Raw genomic sequence first — 22,668 nt, 5'->3', positions numbered from 1 at the left:
GGTCGATCTAGCGAAAGCAACAACTCGGATATTTCGGTACATTACAACTTTTAATTACATTTCGTAAAACTGATATACTTTGGAATTACGTTACGTGCATGTAACGTGTCGATAATTCTTATATTATTCGTGTTAATCTATAAAAGACAGAAAAATAAAACAGTTTCGTAATTGGTATACTTTTATTCGATTAAAATAACAGATGAAGGCGTATCAGGATCTCGACCAAAAAGAATGTGCTACGTTAAGATACACATGCAGGGGCAGGGAAAACGTACGCATAGAAAAATAACAATTTTGACTAATTATTCAAAAAGTGAAAGGGGAAAAAAGGGAAGAAAAAGATTCTGGTAAACGTGTGAAACAACCAGCCATGCAGGTGTATCTTCGTGAGAATCGTATTCTGAACGAGAGAAAAAATATTTAAAGTCGTAATAAAATACATAAATTAGTCGCTATTACGCAAATCGATAAAATCCGTAGACCCTTGCGGAATGGAAACTCGATAAAAATTTCGCGAGGTGCAAGTATCTTCTACAAAAAAAAAAGAAAGAAAAAAATAGATAGCGTAGCAGAAAAAATAATACCCTTTACAAAATAGCGATTTTCGATAAAAATTGGAAGACCTAATCGCAATTAAAACCTGCGTAAACGTTTTACGCGAAAATTTACTTTGTAAAACGAGCTATAAAAAAAGAGGATCAACTTGAAACATTCTAAATACCTACCACGTTCTTTGTTCTAAACGCCTGGCTCTGGCTACTAATTTTCTTTTTAATTATTTTACTTCTCTAAATTCATCTTCCACAAAACTTTCTTTTTTTTTTTTGTTTCACGAATAATTGAGAATCTTGCACCACCATGGATTTACATTCTTATTTCTTTATATTTTGATAGAATGTAAAAAATGTCATATTTTATGATATACTGTGCATAATTTATAATTTTTGCACGATTTTGTCCATATCGTTTGCAATAAGATGGTGCGACAAAAATCTCACGTATTCGTGTAACAAACATTCTCCAAACGAAGTATCTCTTTTTTCACATTTTTAAACTTTAGAAAAATCTAATTTCGTGTATAGTGTTCTTTGAATTATCCTAGATAATTGCCGACACTTTCAGCCATCTCGTTCATAGGGCTGACATCCCTTTGAACGTGTTCATCGAAGTTTGCTGTTTCCTCCTCTTCGGTGGGGATGTCTGCGTTCGTTTCTACAGCACCCTCTCCACCCTGGATAGTTTTTTGTTGGTTTTCCGACGAGGCTTGACCTAGAAAAGATAAATTTCTTCCTGTACTACTATTAATTTAATTAGTCTTGCAATGTGCGAAGTATATTAATTTTTCATTTCTTCGTCATCCTATTATATATTGATAATCTTTATCGTTTCATACCTTAAGACAAAACTTAATAATTTTATAATATTAATATTATCGACGATAAAACGACGACAGACAGATTCACAGTCATCCTTCAAAAAAGTGTTTCTGTCTTAAAAAATGTTTCAAGTTAATCTAACGAAGTTGATCAACAGAAGTAAGAAGTTAAACAAATAAAACGAATTGATACAAGTTTGATTTATTCGAAGGTCAACTAAAGATAAAGATTGATAACCTTGACCAAGATCTCGCGCTTTGCCGTGATACGAGTATTCGCGCGCATTGTCAAGGCCAGCGATAACGCACGCACTCAAAGCACTTCGATTCAAATTCATCGGCGACGCGTCGTACCATTCGTTGCTGTCTCCGTCGTAACATTCCGCGTATGCAATCGTCGTGGAACCTTTCAAACAAAAGACATATTCGTATAAATAGGTAGATCATATCGGAATTAGATTTTGACGAAAGTAATTCACGAATGCTTAAGACTGTCTAATAATAACGTTACATGTTCCCTTAACGCGATTTAACAAGAAAAAGAAATAAGTAAATAAAGGGCTTTTATTATAAGTATGTTACGATTTTTATAATTTATAGATCAATAATTTTATATATTTTGTGCGTTCATAAACCAACACTTTTATATACAGGGTGATTGGTAACTGGTGGTACAAGCGGGAAGGGGGTGATTCTACGTGAAAAAAGAAGTCGAAAATATAGAATAAAAATTTTTCGTTTGAGGCTTTGTTTTCGAGAAAATCGACTTTGAATTTTCGCTCGGTACGAATACTTTAAAACAATCGAATACGTTAGAAAGTGTTCATAGAAATTTAATTAGAAGAGCAAAAGTATGTGTTCGGCAGAATGGGCAACATTTTCAGCAATTTTTGTAATAATAAACTTCATGATTACTTCATATTATTTCATTATGTATTCTTAATTTTCTGTTACGGCAGAAACAAACTTAAGAGATGCGCTGAGATCCGTTATAACGAGACGTGATAAAGTGCACGCGTACCGAGCGAAAATTCAAAATCGATTTTCTCGAAAACAAAGCCTCAAACGAAAAATTTTTATTCTATATTTTCGACTTCTTTTTTCGCGTAGAATAGCCCCCTTTCCGCTTGTACCACCAGTTACCAACCACCCTGTATAATACAATGATAATATTATAAAAATTCGAAGAATTATGTATTTGATATAAATTACCGTTGAAACCACCGACGACGAATATCATGTCGTCCAGGATGACCGTGGCGAAATTACTGCGGGGGCTGAACATCTCTGGAACCGCGTGCCAATCCTCCGAATGATTCGGATTGTAACGCTCCCCTGCAAGATCAAGAGGGTCGATATTGTAACAGGAACATTAATTCCGATGCGGCGTCAGATTTCTGCGCAACGGGTTGCCACTAGACAGCAAATTTCCACCGACTATTCTAAGAATTTAGGAGTTTATTACAAACAGAAATTCTTTAACAAACAAACAGTTGCGAGAATAAAATTTCTCGTCCGACGAAGCTACGTAATTCCAACTTTACGTAATAGGCAATCGAATGCGATTTAAACATTTCGTGACTTGAATTTTACGTGTCAGAAAATTTAATGCGATTTAAATACATCAGTTAAGGAGAATTCGTTTATTGAACGATCTCCTGTAACATCGAGTCGCGTGCTTGCGCCATTAAAGCTTTTACGTGTCTAAAATAATTTCCATCGGAGGATGAAATCGTTTAAAATGCTTCATGTCGCGTTCGATACTTTACATCGTTACGATCTTGTTAAAAGTATCGCAAATTGTACGATTACAGCCCTGTAAAAATATCTTTTTCATTTGAAAGAAACAACTAAAATCAAAAAGATCAAGTGACTGAAGTCAGTGAATAAACTAATCAACCATAAACGAGTGATATGAATTTGAGATAAGTTTAAGATTTCATCGATTAAAAATTGACGAGATTACCAGAGCTAAGTCTAATGAAACCGTTGAAGCCACCCAAGGCATAAAGGCTGTCACGAAACGCGACCAAAGACACGCCGGATCGTGGATTGATCATCGGATGGATGTAACTCCATTGATTAGTCTCGACGTCGAACACTTCCGCGGAATTCAGAACTTCACGACCACTGAAACCGCCCACGATGTAGATCTTGTTCTGTAAGGCTGCTGCGCTCGCGTCCGATCTCTGTCGATGCATCGGTGGTATCATTTCCCATTGGTTTCTTTGCGGTTCGTATCTTTCCCCTGAGCTCATTCTTGTGCGGCCATTGTAACCACCGAGAGCATATATCTTTCCACCTAATGGAGAATGAGTCATACCGTATAGGCTGATTTTAACACTGAAACATTCATCTTTTGGTAAACATTGGGGGTCGTCAAAATCGATATTACTAAAAGGGTGGTTTCCAATTGACCAAACGATCGTTAAGGAAGACCGGAAGCTTTTCATTCGAATTAATTTCTGTTACAAAAATAATAATTATAATCGTCAAAATTGATATTACAAAAGGGTGGTTTGCAATTGACCAAACGATCGTTAAGGAAGTCCGAAAGCTTTCCATTCGATTTGATTTCTGTTACAAAAATAATAATTATAATCGTCAAAATTGATATTACAAAAGGGTGGTTTGCAATTAACCAAAGGATCGTTAAGGAAGACCGGAAGCTTTCCATTCGATTTGATTTCTGTTACAAAAATAATAATTATAATCGTCAAAATTGATATTACAAAAGGGTGGTTTGCAATTGACCAAACGATCGTTAAGGAAGACCGGAAGCTTTTCATTCGACTTGATTTCTATTACAAAAATATTAATTAGAATTTGTAGTACAGATTTTTATGCAGGTATATTTTTTCACGAGAAAACTGATATTAAAATAGATTCCGTGGAAACGCAACGAAACACATAAGGAAAAACTTTATGTTCGTGTATCGTACATCGTTGGACAAGGTTCATTGTCCTGAAAAAGTTACGAAAGGGAACGATACCGACCATGAGTGCAAACGCTGACATAACACCTCGCGTGATACATGCAGGCTCGTTCACGCCACTCCCTCGTTACTGGATCGAAGCATCTGACCGTGTTGAAGTGCTGATTACCGTCGAACCCGCCGATCATGTAGATCAAATTGTTCAATGTACACAGGCCGTGATAGGACCTCGGTGTGGCGTCCGTGCTCACTGATAGAAACCATCTGTCAGCTCTGGAGTTCACATTACACGTAGCCTGTGTGAGTCTCGGACCGATCACGATTTTTCGTGCCGCGAAATCGACAACGCGAGGATCGGTTAATTATAAACGTTATAGTTATCTATAAATATCGGAGTAATTGGAATAACCAATCCATATAATATCGAATTTCGAAGTAATTATTTCCTTCGTCACTTTCCTATACGGCGAAAGGATTGATATTCCACTTTTTGTTTTATTTCATTCCAAGAAAATTTCGTTTATCTAAATTCATGGGAAAACAAATAGTTGGTCGACAGAGATGTATGTTTAAAGACTTGTGGCTTATTAATCTGTTGTTTTTTTATTTATCGGATATCCAAATAAATAGAACCAGTCGACAGGAACCAACTAGAATTTCAATCAATGAAAATTCCCTTCGACCAAACCTTCGACTAAATGAAGCTCTACCGTAATGAAAAACCGTGTTTTATGGTCTGAGGAGAGTATCAAGCACCTCGTGTCGTAGGTTTCTACGAAATTTGTTGGGGAACCGGCGCTCCATCCGCCGATCGCGAACAAGATTTCATAGGGAATACGGGGCTTGGCCAGGGGATTCTTTAAATCGACTTCGCCACTACCTAGTTTCGCTTCTTGTTCCTTCAGGTACTGATCAGCGGGAGCTAACACTTGCTGACAGGACTTAAAAGGACGAGAATGAATTTTAGAATTCATGTTCTCGATGGTCGTAATTAATTTGGTTCTTCTTCACTTGTATCGTTTATTTCCTTTATTTTCGAATTCTACCCGTGAAGTTTTGCAACATCGAAATAGATTCTTTTCGTATAAAAATTATTTTTTACCACCAGATACAAGTAATGAAAACTCAATCCGTAATGAAGGTATTGGAATGAATAGAAACATAAATCTGTGTTAAGTATTATACGTATGTATATTATAAGATTATATTCAATGGATTTATTTGCGTGAAACTCGTTAAGGAAATGAAAGGAAACAGGAGAAGTGATTACTGGAGCGAAAAGTAAGAAACGATAATTATAGAAATAATTACCAGAAAAAATAATAAATTCATTGGTTCGGTAAAAAAAAAGAGGTTCCTGTTTCTTTCGAGGTTTAAACGATCGATCGATCGTACAGAGAACACTCACTTCGTCCTCCTCGATGATCTTCCACGTGAGAACATTGTTCGTAAAGAAGTTGTAGCTCATCAAACCGTAGCGCATACATTTCAAGAGCCTAGGCAAATAGGGCCTCCTTTCATCGACGTTATGCTCGATCCAGGTTTTAACGGCCTCGAAAACTATTTCTTCGTTTTTAACGTTCAATTCGTCGTCGCGTAGAATCGCCTCGAGTTCTTTGCTCGTCAGCTCTTTGAATTCCGGGCTCTCCTGCAGTATCCGCTTAAAGTGATGGCGAATATATTTCCGGCCCTTCTCTTCCAGGTCGCGGCAGAAATAGTGGCGAGCGAATTTGAAGATGCCTACCGGTGAAAATTTCAGTAAATTACCGTGAAACGAGAGAAACGCGTCCCTATTAAAATATTCAATGCGGTAGTTCTCGATGGCAGAAGATGTAAGCACGAAAAATGGCATTAACGATGATTTAACCAGCAAACCGTTAAATTTGTAATGTTCATACGATATTTATTTAATAAAATAGAAGGGAAAGTATTTAAATATTAATTACCAAATTTTTAAATATTAAATTGAAGATACATGTACGATGGTTAACAGAGTAAGATAGAAAATTCTCGTCACATATAACTACAAATATTTTCAAGAGTTATTCATTTTAAAGCCACAAGTTTATATTGGATATAATATGTAAAACGTGAATTTGCAAATCTTCGTAGGTACGTAGAAACATTTAATGTCTGGGAGCATATAGAATATTGTTCATTAGACTTCGACTGTTTACGTTTAAACATTTGTACAACATAGATGGAACACGTAATGAGTAATTTTCTAATTTATACGTCGTCTATTTTTATATAGTATTGTATAGTATTTCCCAATAGAAAACAAGAAACATTTTGGTAAATTTGAGAAAGTCTTGAGAGCAAGAAACTTTAATCAAAGAATATCTGTGTATGCTTAAAATTCGTTAAAAAGTTCTTATTTATCGTTTCCTATATTTATCGTCGATATTATTTTCTATATTATTCCTCGATTAAAATATTTCGCCGATAGACTTTCACCTACTAACCAAGGCAATTTTCTGGCCGAAGTTCTTGTAAGAGAAACTGACAGCAAATTTGGACAACGCCGAGGACCTCGAACTGGTCAGCCAGTGGCAAAAGCTGCTCAACATTGTCAGCATTCACGTTGCACGTACCGGTGTAAGCATAATCAAGGATCAAACTAAATATTTTTCCAGGAACCGAGTCGATCACGACTTCCGTCGTCTCTGTTTTCCCGCCTTTTAGGCTGTTGGTGAAAAGCGCCTTGAAGTAAGGACTGACTGCGGATAAAATGGCACGATGCACTGGGAAAACGTGGCCCGTGGCACATCGTATTGCACCGTCGCATAATTGTTGGTTTGCTCTGAAATATCGATGCGTATTAACGCAAAAATGAATGAATCAAACATGAAAAGCAGTTTTAATCGAAACAATAATATCTTCGTAATTGCTAAAAATGAATGAAAATATATATATGTATATAGTTGTGACAAACGTTGACTTTTATTAAGATAGAAGTATGATTATACGAGTACTAGGATACGCGATGTTATCTAGTACAAATTGTATACTTTTGTTGTTGCTTTTGTTTTCTAATTAGTTCACTGTCTGTTATCTCATTCGCATCCTATAGATAAAAATAGACGTTTTATAACGTAAACGAAGTAGAACGTGTTAAAGATTTCCAATAAATGTCATTGAACCTACACGTTAGTAAATATCCTAAAGTCGTATCACCTTAATTACAACGATCAACGAACATTACATCAAAGTAGAACACGAAACAAAGCTCGATAATTCCACCATTAAATGGCAAGATCAAACAAAACACCCAACGATCCAGCTTCTAAAATATCATCCTCGATCGAGCACGATTTACGAGCCGATTTTGCTCCCGCTCTCGTCAAACTATACTCTGCATCTATCTAATCGAAACGTCCCATGACAGAGCACGCGAAAAGAATGAAGGGCACACGCTTTCGAGAGGGAAAGCTCCAAGTTAACAAACCTAAGCTCGGACCAGACTACGGGGAATTCAACGAGAGCGTAATTGGATGGCAGGCACATGCATTTCCTTATTTTAGCCGGCTGTTTTCTGACGCACTGCTTCAGCTTGGTAGCGGAAACGGCGGCCCGCGACATTCGGCTGCGTGACAGCTTCCTCAGCTTGATCCTTCCGCGGCCGTCCATCGCCTCGCGGACGAGCCACGCGATACCCGCGTCGCTGGCCACCATGTGCCCCGACCTTTCCACCGCGTTCCGCGATACCTTCCTCTTCTTCGTCCTCCGCTCTGTATTCGTTATGGTTAGCGATGCGAGCCCCGGCACACCGGAGAGTCGCGGCCATGACAGAGGAACGCCGTCACTTTCAATTGGATGATACTGGCGATCGAGATCGTGACCCGACGTCGATTCTTGCCCAGGTTCAGCGTACACCGCGGATTTGCATATAATTTCATATCTGGTGATCGCGCGCAAAAGGAGACGTTCGTTGCAATTTTCTCGAATTCCGGATATTTTATATCTTGTCTTCTGTCTGAGTCTTTGAACAACGTAGACTTTGCCCGAGTCGTGGGACGATCGTGGTTGAGAAATTATGACGAGAAGTCATAAATGTTATTTGTCAGATTACGCGTACTGCGATATACGTAGTTGTAAATAACTGCATATGCACGTGCGTAAGATCGCGGTGATAACAGTGGTAAGATATGGTTAGATCAGGTTAGGTTCCATGATCGTACATCCTGAAGGATTTAACCTAACCTAACTTTTCATCCACTATCACCCCAGGCCTCGGACAGAGTGCGTGTTACTCAGGATTTTGCAGGTCAAGGTCATTGGAGTTGAGGTTCCCTCTCGTGCATAGTTTTATGGACAAGGCTAAAACGATGGAATTTATATAGAGAAATATTATTTTATATTATCGCATATTATTATTTACGCTGTGTACGTTTTTACGCTTACAAATTTTCCATAAGTGCATAAATATTCGCAGCGTAGTGACAAAGGTTGAAGAACATTTTCGCTCGTATATTTCAAAAGTGTTACAATTAAAAATAATTCACTTTTTCCATTAAGGAGGTATGAAAACCGTAAAAGAAGGATTACGAGGGACAATGAATTTTTCCTCGCAAACGGACCCACGCGAAAACAGTAAATACAACTGCGAACGATTAATCAACCCCTTGCCATGGTACACGGTGGACAGGAAACGAGAGGCGTAGCGAAGGAATACAAAACGGGATACAACGCGCGGCTTGGTCCTTCTTACTTCAAAACATCGTATACCAGTTGGCTGTTAGATTCAGCAAAAACTGTTATCGTGTTACGCTGTCCGAATTTAAAGTAGAACATGTGCCCGTTGTCCCGTTGAGAAATCCGAACGACGTGGCCAAGAAAACATCGAATCCCTTCGACGACACTAAGTAAAACCGCAACGTACCAAATTGTTCCTTCCACCAAGCCTAAACGTCGATCTCTCAAACTGCGAAAAGTCCGAAAACTCTGTCCTTCTGCCCAAAAAAGCAAAACGCTGGCGCGTCGCACAGCTGCTGTTTTAATCAACGCACAAAATTAAAATCGCATGCAAAACCGCAGGCTAACGAACTGAAGCAGCATCCGAAAGATAGTGTCACGCCGTACGTAATCTCGATGAGGTCTGGCGGCAGGGCGGGGTCGTTGCCGATGGAGAAGCGTATCGGGCCAAAGCTAAACGGTATCGTGGCCTCGAAACAAAAAGCCACGGTCGAAGGTTAAGGGCTTGCGAGGGCGAGGGCGCGCTCGCCGTTACCCGCGAAACCATCTCACGCTCACAGCCACCTATCCACATGTACATAGCGAAAGTTAGACAGAGGAAGGCGCACATGCGTGCGTACATGCGTCGCGGTCGTCGTGGCGCGGTGGCTCACGTAAAAGTCACGTGGCATGCGACCGCCGCCAATCAATATCGAGGCACTGTGGGGTGTGTGCGTTCACGGGGAGGCAGTGAAAGACGACGGAGTAGAGGCAGCCAGTGCGTCCGCGGCCGTCAACCACACCTTGTCGGGGAAAGCAACTCGCGAGAGACACGCGCGCATCCACGCACACATATATACACATACACAAACATACACACACAGACACACCTCTCGAAAAGCACCCCGTCGCCGTCGTTCGACCGGTCGTTTCGCTTTCGACGCGGTCTGCCTGTTGCGGGACGGCTGATTCGTCGAAGGAAGGATCATCACAAGTGCAAGGTACCTGGGTGGATAGTACGGGGGAGTTTTTTTTTTTACGCTTCTCGTTACGGAGGGAAAATAAAAAGGGAGGGATAGAAGTTTCAAAAGGGGTGGATTTGGAAGGAAGAATGCTTGTCACACGGTTCTTGGTGAATCTGTTTCGCTTTGAATTCTGGCTGGTGGACTTCGGGTTTTAATTTCGGGGGTAGAATCGTGGTGGTTTTTTCGTTTTCGATTCTACGAGAATGTTGGGTCTTACCGAAGGATACAAGGTAGATTTCGAAGCAACGTAGACAGGGTTTGCTTGTTGATCACGATTTTCAGGGTAGAATCGCGATGGTATTTAAAGAAATCACTTTAAAGGTGCTTGGTCCTGATTCTTGGTTTCGCTTCGAATTCGATGGATTTGGGATTTTGAGATTTCGAAGGTAGAATCGTAGCGGTTTCATTTGGCATTTTATGAAAATAGAGAGAGACGCCGGGGATGAAGATTCTGCGGGATTTCAGCGAGCTACGAGAAGTTTACAACGTGAGAGACGCAAAATTTTACGAACGACGATTAGGTATGAAAGGAAAGAGACCGTGTAAAAAGTTTTGAAGTATTTAAAAACATAGAATTCCCAAAAGAATCGTTGGAGGTACGGAATTATAAGCGTGTATAAAAATTGAAGAGGATAGATAAGTAGGGACTGCGATGATAAATCCGCTTAGTGCTGAAAGGCGAGTAAAAATTTGAGGGAAATGTCTTCCCAGTGAAAGTTTTAAGAGCTATCCCGCGACGTGTTTACGGATAACGAGTTACATGAACATTATTTCGAAGATGTATCACGTTGGTTGATTTTATTTCCTCTGGATAGCGTGAAAAATATTCCCAAGTTATAATAAATTTACGATTTTAATTTGAAATGCTAAAGTGAACTTGTTAGCTAAAAATTGAAATATTATCTATGTTCTGCGGATACAGATCTTTCTTCTTTCCTTTTATCTTATCTTCGCTACCTAATATTGTTAGAATACAAAGATTAATCTTTCTAGTACCTCGTTCATTGAAACGTTAAATCATCGTTACGCCATAAAATATAGTAGGACAAGTACCTTCATATTTCTTATTACATATCGCGAAAATGACTTAAAACGCGTTTTTCTCAAATTATCCATTTTCTTTTGATTCTCTTACTAAAAACAAATACCAAGTAAAATTAGATATAACTAGTACTGGATGAATACTATTAAATAAAGAAGTATACGATATACCATAATTTTGTTATGCTTTGACTGATCATTTTCTTCAATCTTTATTTCTATTCTAAGCCTAACAAATTTCTCAAACGATCTATAGAGCACCGAAAAAGCATCGAAGAAGGTTATAACTTTTCTCGCATCAAGCATTCTGAGCGAAAGTCCAATAAAACCGAACTCCATCGACGTCTCTTATTTCACCTCGCCAACAGAGAAGTTTCAGTGTCACAGTATCCTTAAAAAATAGAAGAATATTCGAGGCTACTGTCTCGGGACCACTCGATGCCCGTGATCTGGATTCTTTGCCATTCTTTCTCGCACAGACGGGAAATTTTGTCCCCAGAGGACCGCTTGTCTTCTCCGAGAAAGAAACACGGACTAAGAACGTAAAAAAAGAAAGACCAAGAAATACTGAAAAGATATTTCGACACTGATCGTTTTATCGAAAACATTCCCACAAATATGTAACATCTGAACACAGAAAAGAGAGCCTTGAACGAAAAAAACTGTCCGCTACGTTTCCGACTTGTTTTCACACGTAAAATAATCTCCCGTCCATTGCTGTCTGATCGAGATTAGACAAATTCACGTCTGCCCGATAAATTTCCAAATTGAATTTCCTCGGGAACGAAGCCTCCAATATTGCTCTTCGTCTTATTATTTCGTGTCATAGGATCCCTCTGACCTCAACGGTATCGCGAGCTTCCAGAACCATTTCTATGTATCTGCAACGATTTGGAATCGTGCAAGTACTTACGGACAATAATGTGCATGCACTATGGATGAAAAGACGGTAGGAACGCGGAGGGTTAATGGTGGTCGAGTGTTTTCGAGGAGGCAGCGTAGGTGAAAGTGGAGAAGAGGTGCGTGGTAAACTCTGACGGGCGGCGGTTCTCCAGCCGGATATCGAGCGATCGAGCTCGTCGTGAATTTTTTAGATCGGCCCTTTTTGATGCTCTCTGGCCGGAACGTGTTCGTAGGTTTATCTACGGCTGCCAGACACACGAGCTGCCTCGTACCTCGTGTCACGTCGTCTGCAATATTAAACGAAGCTGCGTGATGCTGTTTTACTGTCGCGAGAGGCTCGAATCAGACAGTATAGGGGCGCGTTTGAAATCCTCTACTTTGCCCGCGTGAAATTCCTCTTGCTGCACGTTCTCTCTCTCTCTCTCTCTTTCTCTCGGTCTGTTTTCATAACTCGCTGCTGGTATCTTCTGCTTTGCGTGTTTATTTTGTGTTACACGTTTTCTTGCCCCCTTTGTTCTTTCTTTTATTCGGCGCGTGGTAGAAAGTCAGGTGGAGGTTTCGAGGGAATGCGGTGAATTCTTTATTTCACGATCCCGGATCGCGGTTTGCCAGAGAAAGTTTCGTCGACTTTCATATTGCATGTAGGTATTTGATTGTTTATCTTTCCTCGAGATCGTTGGTATTCGTATTCTTCTTTTCGAAATTTGTGTTTGTTGGTCTACTTATCGCAATTGATTTTACGAATTCGATTCGATACGAAATGGACAATTTTGGAAAATTTGTAGTTTGGTTTATATCTGATATGTGATATTTTCCCAACATTGAAACAGTCTGATTTTCCATACAGGGAAATGTATAAAATATCTTAAGCGATACAGCCGCTTATCGTATTATGTTATGGTTGAGACAGATTTCTAATTCGGTTCTTCGATTATTCATTTCTTCATTCGTGTTTATAAATATATATGAAATTGCACGAAAATTTCAAGTCTCTTTCTATTTAGTTATTTATAAACGCAAATCCCTTCTTTTTTATAATTCAATTTTGCATTTCAGCAATTTTTTAAACCTGCAGAAGGTGATAGAGAACGAGCTGCATCGTTTTTGTGTGTTTTTACAATGTCTAAAAGACGAATTTTCGTGTTTCGTGACCATAACAAGACTTTGCCTGGCTAAAACTATAGTTAACAGAATGTATTCCCATTATGTAGATTACTGAAAGAAGATAAAATCTATGATTCACGGGGAACAGTAGAATAATCACATTTCAACCATGCTAAATTCCAAGTGCTTAAAAGAATCGTTAAAACTACCAACATTTTACCTAATTTACCATATGTTTTCCTGGTAAACTCACAGTAAAATCTCCAATTCGAAGCTCAGATAGACATGTAAATCATTTTTAAGCAATATTAGATACATGTGTATCGCAAATAAAAGACACTATTATATTGTGTGTTACAATTATCTAAAAATTATAAAGCTAGCATGTTTGAAAATTTCCAGTCAGTATCCAATATTAATTAAAAGTTTTTAGATTTCACTTATATTCGCTAATTTCTCAAATCTGTCACAAATTGTACTTCTACCGTTACAAATACGTTTCAAAGATTTTATATCAATTTCCTATTAAAATCTGCCTGCAAGACTCGAAATTGCCACATAAGTAAAAGTTTTAAGAATCCAAGATACGAAGTCGTATTTTCCAATTCCCCAAAAATATCATCCGTTAAATTTCCTAATCGAAAATATTAGCAATTTAAAAACGATTCAAAATTATCAAATCCATTTACTATCAAAATATAAAGCCCTAGAAATTATCATGGTTCAAGTCAGTCTATTGCTATTTTCCATGAAATAGTACCTTCCCTTTATTGTTATGAAAAATACGTTATACGTTTTCGAATCGCGGAAAAGTAGCGCAACAAAGTAAGGATAAAAGTTAAAAAATGATACCTTGATAATTGAACTATCCAAATACAAATTTTCAAAGTCTTCACCTACACTGCTACGATTGTTAGCCGATTTAAGAAAAATTCAGATTTCAAGTTTCTCCATTAATCAATTATAAATTAATAGTAATAAATAAATAAATAAATAACAATAAATAAATTAATAGTAAATGCTGTATGTATTCATTTTTGAAGTACTTAAAATTGCTGGAAAAACTGAAATTACACGACTGTTCATTTTGAACGATGTAGTTTCTCGTGGATTTCTCAGTTCATAGTTGATAGACATAGCATGGCGGGAGTCTGGCAGTCGGAGCGTGTGGTAAACGACTCGTTCGAAGCGGATTCAGTGAGTCAGGCGCCTTTATTTCCGAACGAGCATCCCCATCGTCGGGAAGTCGAGTACGAAATGGTTATAACGAGACGGTAAAATTCGATTTCACCCGTGTGGCCGATCACACGTCGCGGCAGACCAGAAGTCGTTTGCACGCGCTTTTCAAAACGGATTCAAGATGAAACCGACGCGTCGGATTGACTTCAACCCTTTCAAATTCATTCCTTTGAAACTGATTTGCAAAATGTGAAATTTCTTAGAAAGTTAAAAGCGTTCTTCGATAGCTGATGCACAATGATACGTAACATTTTTATTTAAACGATTTGTACAGTTTATAAAAATCCTTTATGTAAAGTTTATTGCTGTTATGTCGATGCATACAATTTTAGTATTTCATAGAAATTTTATAAATTCTAAAGAGATAATAGCTATGCATAAAGAATGTGTAAAAAGTTCTGAAAAAAACACATTGTCTGAAAATATGCCGTATTTGCCTTACATTTCGCTGTGAATGTTTCGAACAACATGTTACGTGTTAGAAGTTTGATGTCTATCGATTGAGAAGAATTACTATTGATCCGTGTAAACGTTTTTGTTTAGGTAATGCATCGAAGCTTCTCTCGATAAAATACATTTTGTAGAATAAAGCGGTATACAATTTTTTACATGATAATTATTACTGTCAATTCGTATTCGCTATCGTTAAACAACAACAACATTGTAAATATCTTTCAAATAATTCCTGAAAGAACGAAACGTTTATTTTTATTCAAGAACGATATAGGTATCGTGTTTTTTCATTTACAGACGGATAATTGACAAGGGCCTGTAGAAGATGGACGTAAAAGGGCGAGTTGCCCTGGTGACGGGCGCCGCTTCCGGTATCGGTAAATCTTGCGCCGTGGAATTATTAAACGAAGGCGCGATGGTGAGTAAAAAAAAAAAAAAAAAGGGAAAAAGGAAAATATTCAATGTAGAACTAACGCGAGAGAAAAATTTCCATAGCTTCGGTTTAATTTAAAAAGTTATCGTGTTTGATATCAACGAAACAGTTTCTTGCAAGCTTTTATTAAATTTCACAAATACCAAAAGTATGTAATTTTGTCTATCTATTTCGACAAATTTTAAATTCCTTTCATAAACTGAGGGAAAAATTTAAATAATGTCTCTTCCGATTTTATTTAACCGACCATAAAATGTATCACGACTTTTCTGAAATACGATTAAAGAATATAAGATACACTTCGTAATCCGAAAATCAAAAATTCTTAAACAGCAAAAAAGAAAGAAAAGGAGAGATCAAGTGATACGAAATGAAAGTATCGAGAAAGAAGCTTCGTATTTTCAATCATAATGGCGTGAAGTAGCAATGAAATTTTTACAGTGCTGTTTTCATTAAGGGAAGTAGCGATATGGGTTTACCCCATAGCACGTAGTGCCTATAAAAAATCCGTATTAATAGAGGGCTAAGGAGAACCAACAGAGTTTATAGTTGTATTTCGCGAAACCTCCTTAAGGATGTAACCTTGACTTAGTATGTATACCGTTCCATGAATGTTTCGACGCCTTATGCTAAAAATTATCTCGCGTATATTTAGATCGCTCTCCAGTGAAGTTTTATCTTGGCTTCTGACCGACTTCTATGGAATAGTAATACTTCATGTTACCGACAATAATGTCTCGTTTTAGCACGCATTACGTGTAAAACGTTATTAAATAAAATTCTATTCTATTCTAACAGACATTATATTTTTCTATATATAGGTGTCTATATGCGATATAAACTCAGAAGAGGGTGAAAAATTAGCAGAAACTTTGTCTACAGAACATGGGAAAGACCGTGTGATCTTCTGTCAATGCGACGTCACAGACTATTCGCAATTCGAAGGTAAAAGACTCAGGATTAATATTTTCCTATTACAATATTAATTTAAATTTTCAGAGTATAGTGCGAAAGATCTATTTGATTGATCGATTATTAATGTAGAAATTATATGTCTATTTTCTACCTGCCAACACGCATGTAATTTATTTATAGGAATACAATTATTATCTAACAGTCCAAGTTGCATTTATACTGAATGAAATTAAACTCTGTAAGATTTGTCATTAATATTCAATATTCATGTATAAAAGTATAATCGTTGACATTCAATTTACATACAGATGTGTGCACTTGATTTATTATATTTGATTAATTTGAATTCACAGAATTCCATTATAATTAAATTTATGTAGTTATTTAATTTACGTCAGACTAACGTATTAATTCTAATTCGCAGAATCGTTTCAAACAACGTTCGCGACGTTCGGCCACATCGATATCGTTGTTAATAACGCTGGAATAATGAACGATCGATTTTGGGAACTGGAAGTGGACATCAACGTTGTGAGTATTTAATATTCGACAACTTCCTAAACATTCTCGCCGCTCTTTTCTTTTCTTCCTGATTTTTCTGTTTTATCTGCACGAGGTCTTTGTTGAAATTATTGCAGAATGGCGTGATCCGCGGAACTTTGCTCGCTCAGCGATTTATGGGGACGGACAGGGGTGGCCAGGGTGGAATAGTGGTTAATATTGGAAGCAACGTCAGCATCAACCCTTATGCGAGTGTTCCAATTTACTCTGCCACCAAGGCGGCAATCGTCAACTTCACCAGAGCGTTCGGGGTAAATCAACTTTGACGATGATTAATAATAAAATTGCATTCGTAGTTTATGCGTTAAATAAATCTTGAGCTAAAAAGGTGAACGTAGAAAATTATTATGGAGAAATACGAGAGATAAATAATCTTCTAGTAACATGTAGTTTATATTTATAGATACGTACTTATCTACATGTGCATGTACATTACACGAGATTCCCTCGAGAGACATTACGTTTGTTTAATTTAGGGCACTTCTGTACACGAATGTCATAAATTACGTTGTATCCAATTTATCAAAAAGCATAGGATTGTACATATACATGTATATCGTATTTATTTTACAATTCAGGACTTCCTTTTTTTTTTTACGCGAACATCATGATTCATTTTTATCTAAATCTATAAAGTTTGATATCACAGGGATAAAAATCGATCGATGTATTTATGTTGTTATTTCGATCAATTCAAACCCTTTTTTGGAGAAAGTTTCAAGCAAAATCTCCAAGATACTTGTTCAAAAATATCCAGTATATAGACTTTTTGTATAAAAATCATCATATATTTTTGGATCTAACTTATAAGATTGGAAATCGTGGGCATCAGTTTGATATTGTTGTCGTTTGCCATAGCACCAATACCACGTGGATCTAACCGGCGTGAAGGTGATGGCATTATGCCCAAGCGCGACAGATAGCAAATTATTAGGAGATGTCAGTAAACAATTGCTGTGGGCTCGATACGTAGACGCTTGGCTTCGTGACGTCGCCAGTTCAGTTCCTCAAAGGTAATAATAATTCCAATCATGATAATAGAATATTTTATAATTCACATTTTTTATCAAATAGAATGATAACGTTTAGGATGACACGCAATCTCCTTATAGCTTCTTATATCATCATCTAGCTTTTAACTATCAGGTTATTTTGTTTAAAATATCTAATCAAATATTAGATTAAATTCATTAAATCACAAGCAATTCTTAATTTGATTTTATTGTGTATTTATTCTGTGTTTAATACTCTGTATTACGATATATCCACGTATCTATAGATGTTACAGTATAGCGGGAAAATGAAATTACGCGGAATTGGCTGTTACAGTTTTATAAATATATATACGATCGATGTTATACACAAGCTCTTATTATTTGACTATAGTTGTCGTTGAACTATAACAACAAATTATTTCCTTCCCTTTCTTATCAATTCGTTTATCCCTTTGAACGGCGTTCTATGCTATTGAAAACACTGGCAGTTGGCTCGAACGTAACATTTTTGAAATCTCGATCGTAAAAATACCACGGAATTCCTCCGTATCCCAAAATTTCAATGGAATATTTCAACAATTTTTCAAATACAAAATATACTAGTAACAATTAATTTTCAAATTTCGTTTTACCCTAACGTTTATAGGATACTGCTACGTCTTCGTTGTTTTATATTTTCAACAGAAGTTATGTTTCCATTCCGCATTCTGTAAGTTATTGGAATAATTAAAATATTTATGGACCGATGCAATTTTAAGAATAAAAAGAAATATCGTTTTTAGCATTTAGAAAATTCCTAATAAAAGGTCTCAGCTAGCCAGATTTAATTAATTAAGCAAATTATCTCTAGGCGCAGATATTCAAATATTTATTCAAATGCTTAACTAGCTAAAAATAAATATGTTGAGATGTTTACAGTTATTCAGTGAATAATCTCATGCTCGCTTCGAAACATCGTTAACAGACTGTAGATTTTTATCACGTTCCATATCTTTATACAACAGAACTGTAGTATCTTAATGGGTCTTAGAGGAAAGGACAAGTAATGATGTTTTGATTTAATAAATAATATTCGAAGCAACGAAATGATTACAATGCTGTCGTACGTCTTATTCTCATAGACTTCCCGATTCACACTCTTCGGCTTCTACACTCGTTCGCTCTCGCTTCTCAACTCACACTCTGCACACCTTTTGCATCCGTCTTCTCCGGCTTCTCAACTAACACTGCCTTTAGCGTCTCTTTGTCTTTTCCCGTCGTTCGAGACACGTGTCCCGAAACGCCCGTGGCTAGGGTCACGCAGGCCCTTTCCACGAAACTATCCACTTAAAAAGAAGACCGACGACACATTGATGTACCCGACGATGCCGCGGCATTGTTTATGGTTCGGCAGATATCTTAGGCCTTTTGTCCACGATACTACAGAACTGAATAGGAACTCTCTGTATAGAAATTTATTAAACCTATAAATAGTTATAGCGGATACTTCATTTTGAATATTTTACACGTGAATATATAGGAATATATATACATATATTGACCAACCTTAAATAAAAATTATAAAATTCATCAAACGATCTAATATGTTGCAGATCAGAGCACGTAGCTAAAGCGCTGATCCAGATTCTAAACACAGGCAAAAGTGGAAGCGTCTGGATGGTGGAGAAGGACCAACCTGCTCACGAGATCACATTCCCGAAAAACTAAGATCCTAACTGTCATGATTTATGGTGTGAATTTACTCGCTTGAATTCAAATAGCTGTGCCGTACCATACAAAATCTCTCATCGTCTCTCATCATCGCTACAAACAGGCAAAAAAGAAAAGGAAAACAAATTATTCCGAAATATTCCCTGTATCCACAACCTAAAGTTTATTTGCAATTCAAATTTTACCGGAGATTCGAGTTGACGACCTAAGGATCGATCATCGAGAAAGCGTGAAATGCTATGCAGAATCAAGAACACGCTTTTAGATATAAAGATGCATCAGTTGTATTGCCAAAGATTACGGAAGGCAATTAGTACGATGAGAACGTTTCTTTGTACGTTGTTATCCGTTCGTGTTAGATTTAGAAGGAATAACGCTCGTTTTAATTATAATATGATAATTTAACGGGATTCTCTCGAGTGTCCGTTCCTATTTTCCTTCGAGAGTATACTCGATGGGAATTCATAGGAAATTCTTCAATAATGGCACGTCACAATGTTAATCGAAGGAGGCAAATGATAATCTATAAATCGAGAAGTCATGCACTGCTGTAAGTTTTTCATTAACGCGTTTATCGCCACGTTACTTCTACACGTTACATAAAAATCGAGGACCTTGGATGTTACGTTGTATTCGTTTGTTACAACAACCCACGTGATTGAAAAATAACGATGTAAGCTGTTTAAGAGAAACGAGTTTATACGTTTTATACGAATCGTTCTTTCTATAACAATACGTGAAAAGGCAGAGTACTCCCATTTGTATCATCGAGTTGCAACAAATAAGCGATATATGTTTGACATTTATCGTTTCTACGATAGAATTCTAGTTCACTTCAGACGAATGACGTAACTAGAGAAACGGGAAAATCGATTTAAAACACAAGATTATTAATTATTCAATCGTTTAACGATGAAAAACTTCGCTTCCTTTCGTCATTTAATTAATAGTTCTCAGATGTTTATAGTTTTTATGAATTGGGACAGTTCTGCTTCAAATTGTGACATTATCGTTGAATGGTATAATTTAATCGAATAATCGTGGCACCTCTATCCCAGTAAGTAATTCGCTTTTTGAAACAATTTTTACGAATAAATTAATGAAAATTAATGGTTTTAACAAGCTGATAGAAAATTCAACAAAAATTGTTAATTGCAATGAAAATTTTAAATTACAGTGATATAAAAATGAAACTAAAATTGCATATCTAACACGCCAAAGCAACATTTTTCACTTTATCTTCGAATGAACTCTCAGCTCGAACTGCCTTGGCGATCAACGCGTTAAATTAAATGTCGTTTCGACGAAAAATTAAATATACGCTGTGAATCGAAAGTTGGCCGAACGAACAACGCTTTCGATGAAAATTAAAAATCAGAATCGCCATATTGGGTTTTATATTGTTTAACAATTGCCATGTGTCCCCGATAAGACTCGATACTTTGTAAAATATATCCTCAACACTTTTTACTCATACATATTTGTTATACTGCGCGACTCTGCGCAACAACCATTTCTCATAAATAATTGTAAAATCAAAGAACTTTGCTTAGATAGTCGTGTACAATGGTTCGCAGTAATATTTAAAGAGGTGTACGATGAATTTTATCACACCTTACCTAAGCCCTCTGAAGAAACCTGTCTCCGATCTTTTAATAATAGATACACAAGCCGATTAGATGTTTTACTGGTGAAGGTTTCCGACTAAACTTTGTTCGATATTTTTTGAATAGTAAAATAAGTAAAATTTCATCTTATCGACGATTATTATCATTAATCAATTTTTCCCGGAATGTAACACCTTTCGTGTAAAGATACGTAACATAAACTGCGCCATTTTTAAAAAAAATCGAACAAGGTTTTGATCTTTGGACTTGAAAAGTTTTCAATGTTCAAAATGTACAAGCGTTTTTTAATTTAGGCTTATAGTAATGTAATAAGGCAAAAGAAAGCGATAAAACGACTCGAACTAAATAATAATAATGATAATATTAATAATAATAATAATAATATTAATAATAATAATAATAATTAACCGTTTAAAATTAAAATAAATGAATTTACCTCAAACACACTAAACTGTCCAATTTGTAACTTGGATGCAAGCAATCGTATAATGTACTAACAGTAAGAGCGAATATCAATAGAAATCAATGGTAGTTTTCAAGATCGAATAACATTTTAAATTTTCTACTACTCCGTTCTAATAGCTCGATCACGATAAATTACGCATGAAAGTGTCTGCAAACAGACGTGACTCGATATGTGCCAGTCCAGTGCGTTAATACGATATTGATAAATTTATACTGAGAATGTTGAGAAACTGAACAAAATTCATTCCATCCATAAATTAACATTTTTTTACATTTATAAAATAAAATCGATAATCGCGTAAGATCGAGTCCCTCGTTTGCGACTACTTTATGCAAACTTTCGACTGAAGCGATCGAGAGGATAGATTTATTATCACGAAAGAAACCGATTGAAACGATTTGTCCAAGAACAGAACGATAATCGTGCGTGTAATATTTTATACAAATTCGTAAACACGGGGACGACCAATGTAAAAGAAGAAACGAAGAAACTTAGGTTTAGATGCAGTGAAATCGAGGCCTAAACTCGACGTCTTCGACGAAAAATCATAATTATTATACATTCTAATCGTCCATTATTCCATCGAACATCCTTAACGTCTCTCTTGTCCCGAATACATTTACTTCGGAACGATTATACTCTCTTGAAAATTGAGAATCTATCCCTCGTCTATTTCGAATCAAATTAAGAATCTGTCCCCACCACCGTACTTAGCAATTAATATTATATTCATATTATTTTTTACTACGATGTTCTCCGTTGTGTGAAAGATTCTTGAAATTTTTGATAATAAAAAGCAATACAATAGCTGGTAAATTTTTGAAAGATTATAATCGTTATATAAATTATTATTATTACACGATTATTACGTATAGTGTGAGAAGCAACAAGCAGATCCACAGGATCTAAAATCGAAGATCAGCCGCACCTTTTAAATATAACATCGCACGGTCTTTATCGACACGACAGTTTGATCGATAGCTAGTGGAAATTGTTATAATTTGCTGGAAATGTATGTTGCAAGCCTAGCCAATAAAATGCATAGCTTTTTTTTTACAAAAGAACTCAATTATAGTATCAACGTTAGAGTGATTTAAATACGTTATTAAGTCGTAAAAGTAAAACCTTTGTTTCCTCGTCAAGTGTTCCAATTAAATCGATTTCCTAATAAATTTCTTTCCCTAATTAGCGACTTTTCTTTCTTTCT

The 22,668-nt window shown here is 36.6% G+C and overlaps 2 protein-coding genes across 2 annotated transcripts; one reads left to right on the top strand and one right to left on the bottom strand.

Annotated features, from left to right (window-relative positions):
* Nucleotides 1-168: 168 nt before the first annotated feature.
* LOC100643660 (kelch-like protein 10) lies at nucleotides 169-9,603 on the bottom strand. The gene is made up of 9 exons (XM_020865086.2): nucleotides 7,763-9,603; nucleotides 6,780-7,117; nucleotides 5,723-6,054; nucleotides 5,071-5,255; nucleotides 4,376-4,587; nucleotides 3,345-3,680; nucleotides 2,591-2,713; nucleotides 1,617-1,784; nucleotides 169-1,272 (listed from the first exon to the last, which is right to left on the bottom strand). The coding sequence occupies exons 1-9, from the start codon at nucleotides 7,987-7,989 to the stop codon at nucleotides 1,097-1,099; spliced, it is 2,097 nt and encodes a 698-aa protein (XP_020720745.1). The 5' UTR covers nucleotides 7,990-9,603; the 3' UTR covers nucleotides 169-1,096.
* A 171-nt stretch (nucleotides 9,604-9,774) lies between these two features.
* On the top strand, nucleotides 9,775-22,646 carry LOC100643775 (15-hydroxyprostaglandin dehydrogenase [NAD(+)]). The gene is made up of 7 exons (XM_003398286.4): nucleotides 9,775-9,989; nucleotides 15,051-15,171; nucleotides 16,008-16,131; nucleotides 16,526-16,632; nucleotides 16,740-16,913; nucleotides 17,521-17,675; nucleotides 19,250-22,646. The coding sequence occupies exons 2-7, from the start codon at nucleotides 15,079-15,081 to the stop codon at nucleotides 19,362-19,364; spliced, it is 768 nt and encodes a 255-aa protein (XP_003398334.1). The 5' UTR covers nucleotides 9,775-9,989; nucleotides 15,051-15,078; the 3' UTR covers nucleotides 19,365-22,646.
* The last annotated feature ends 22 nt before the right edge of the window (nucleotides 22,647-22,668 follow it).

This window comes from Bombus terrestris, chromosome 10, assembly GCF_910591885.1.
Source record: "Bombus terrestris chromosome 10, iyBomTerr1.2, whole genome shotgun sequence".
NCBI lineage: Eukaryota > Metazoa > Arthropoda > Insecta > Hymenoptera > Apidae > Bombus > Bombus terrestris.
Note: the sequence above shows the minus strand (reverse complement) of the source record. Positions and strands in the feature narration are given on the sequence as shown.

What these genes read in the sequence shown, in the direction of transcription:
- LOC100643660 (XM_020865086.2), bottom strand. Translation starts at nt 7,989, where the DNA reads ATGGTGGCCAGCGACGCGGGTATCGCGTGGCTCGTCCGCGAGGCGATG. An exon ending in TCGGCCAGAAAATTGCCTTG is followed by an intron (nt 6,055 to 6,779) that starts GTTAGTAGGTGA and finishes TTTCACCGGTAG; the next exon opens with GCATCTTCAAATTCGCTCGC. An exon ending in TGTCAGCGTTTGCACTCATG is followed by an intron (nt 3,681 to 4,375) that starts GTCGGTATCGTT and finishes ATTCTCCATTAG; the next exon opens with GTGGAAAGATATATGCTCTC.
- LOC100643775 (XM_003398286.4), top strand. Translation starts at nt 15,079, where the DNA reads ATGGACGTAAAAGGGCGAGTTGCCCTGGTGACGGGCGCCGCTTCCGGT. An exon ending in TATTAAACGAAGGCGCGATG is followed by an intron (nt 15,172 to 16,007) that starts GTGAGTAAAAAA and finishes TTCTATATATAG; the next exon opens with GTGTCTATATGCGATATAAA. An exon ending in AGACTATTCGCAATTCGAAG is followed by an intron (nt 16,132 to 16,525) that starts GTAAAAGACTCA and finishes TCTAATTCGCAG; the next exon opens with AATCGTTTCAAACAACGTTC.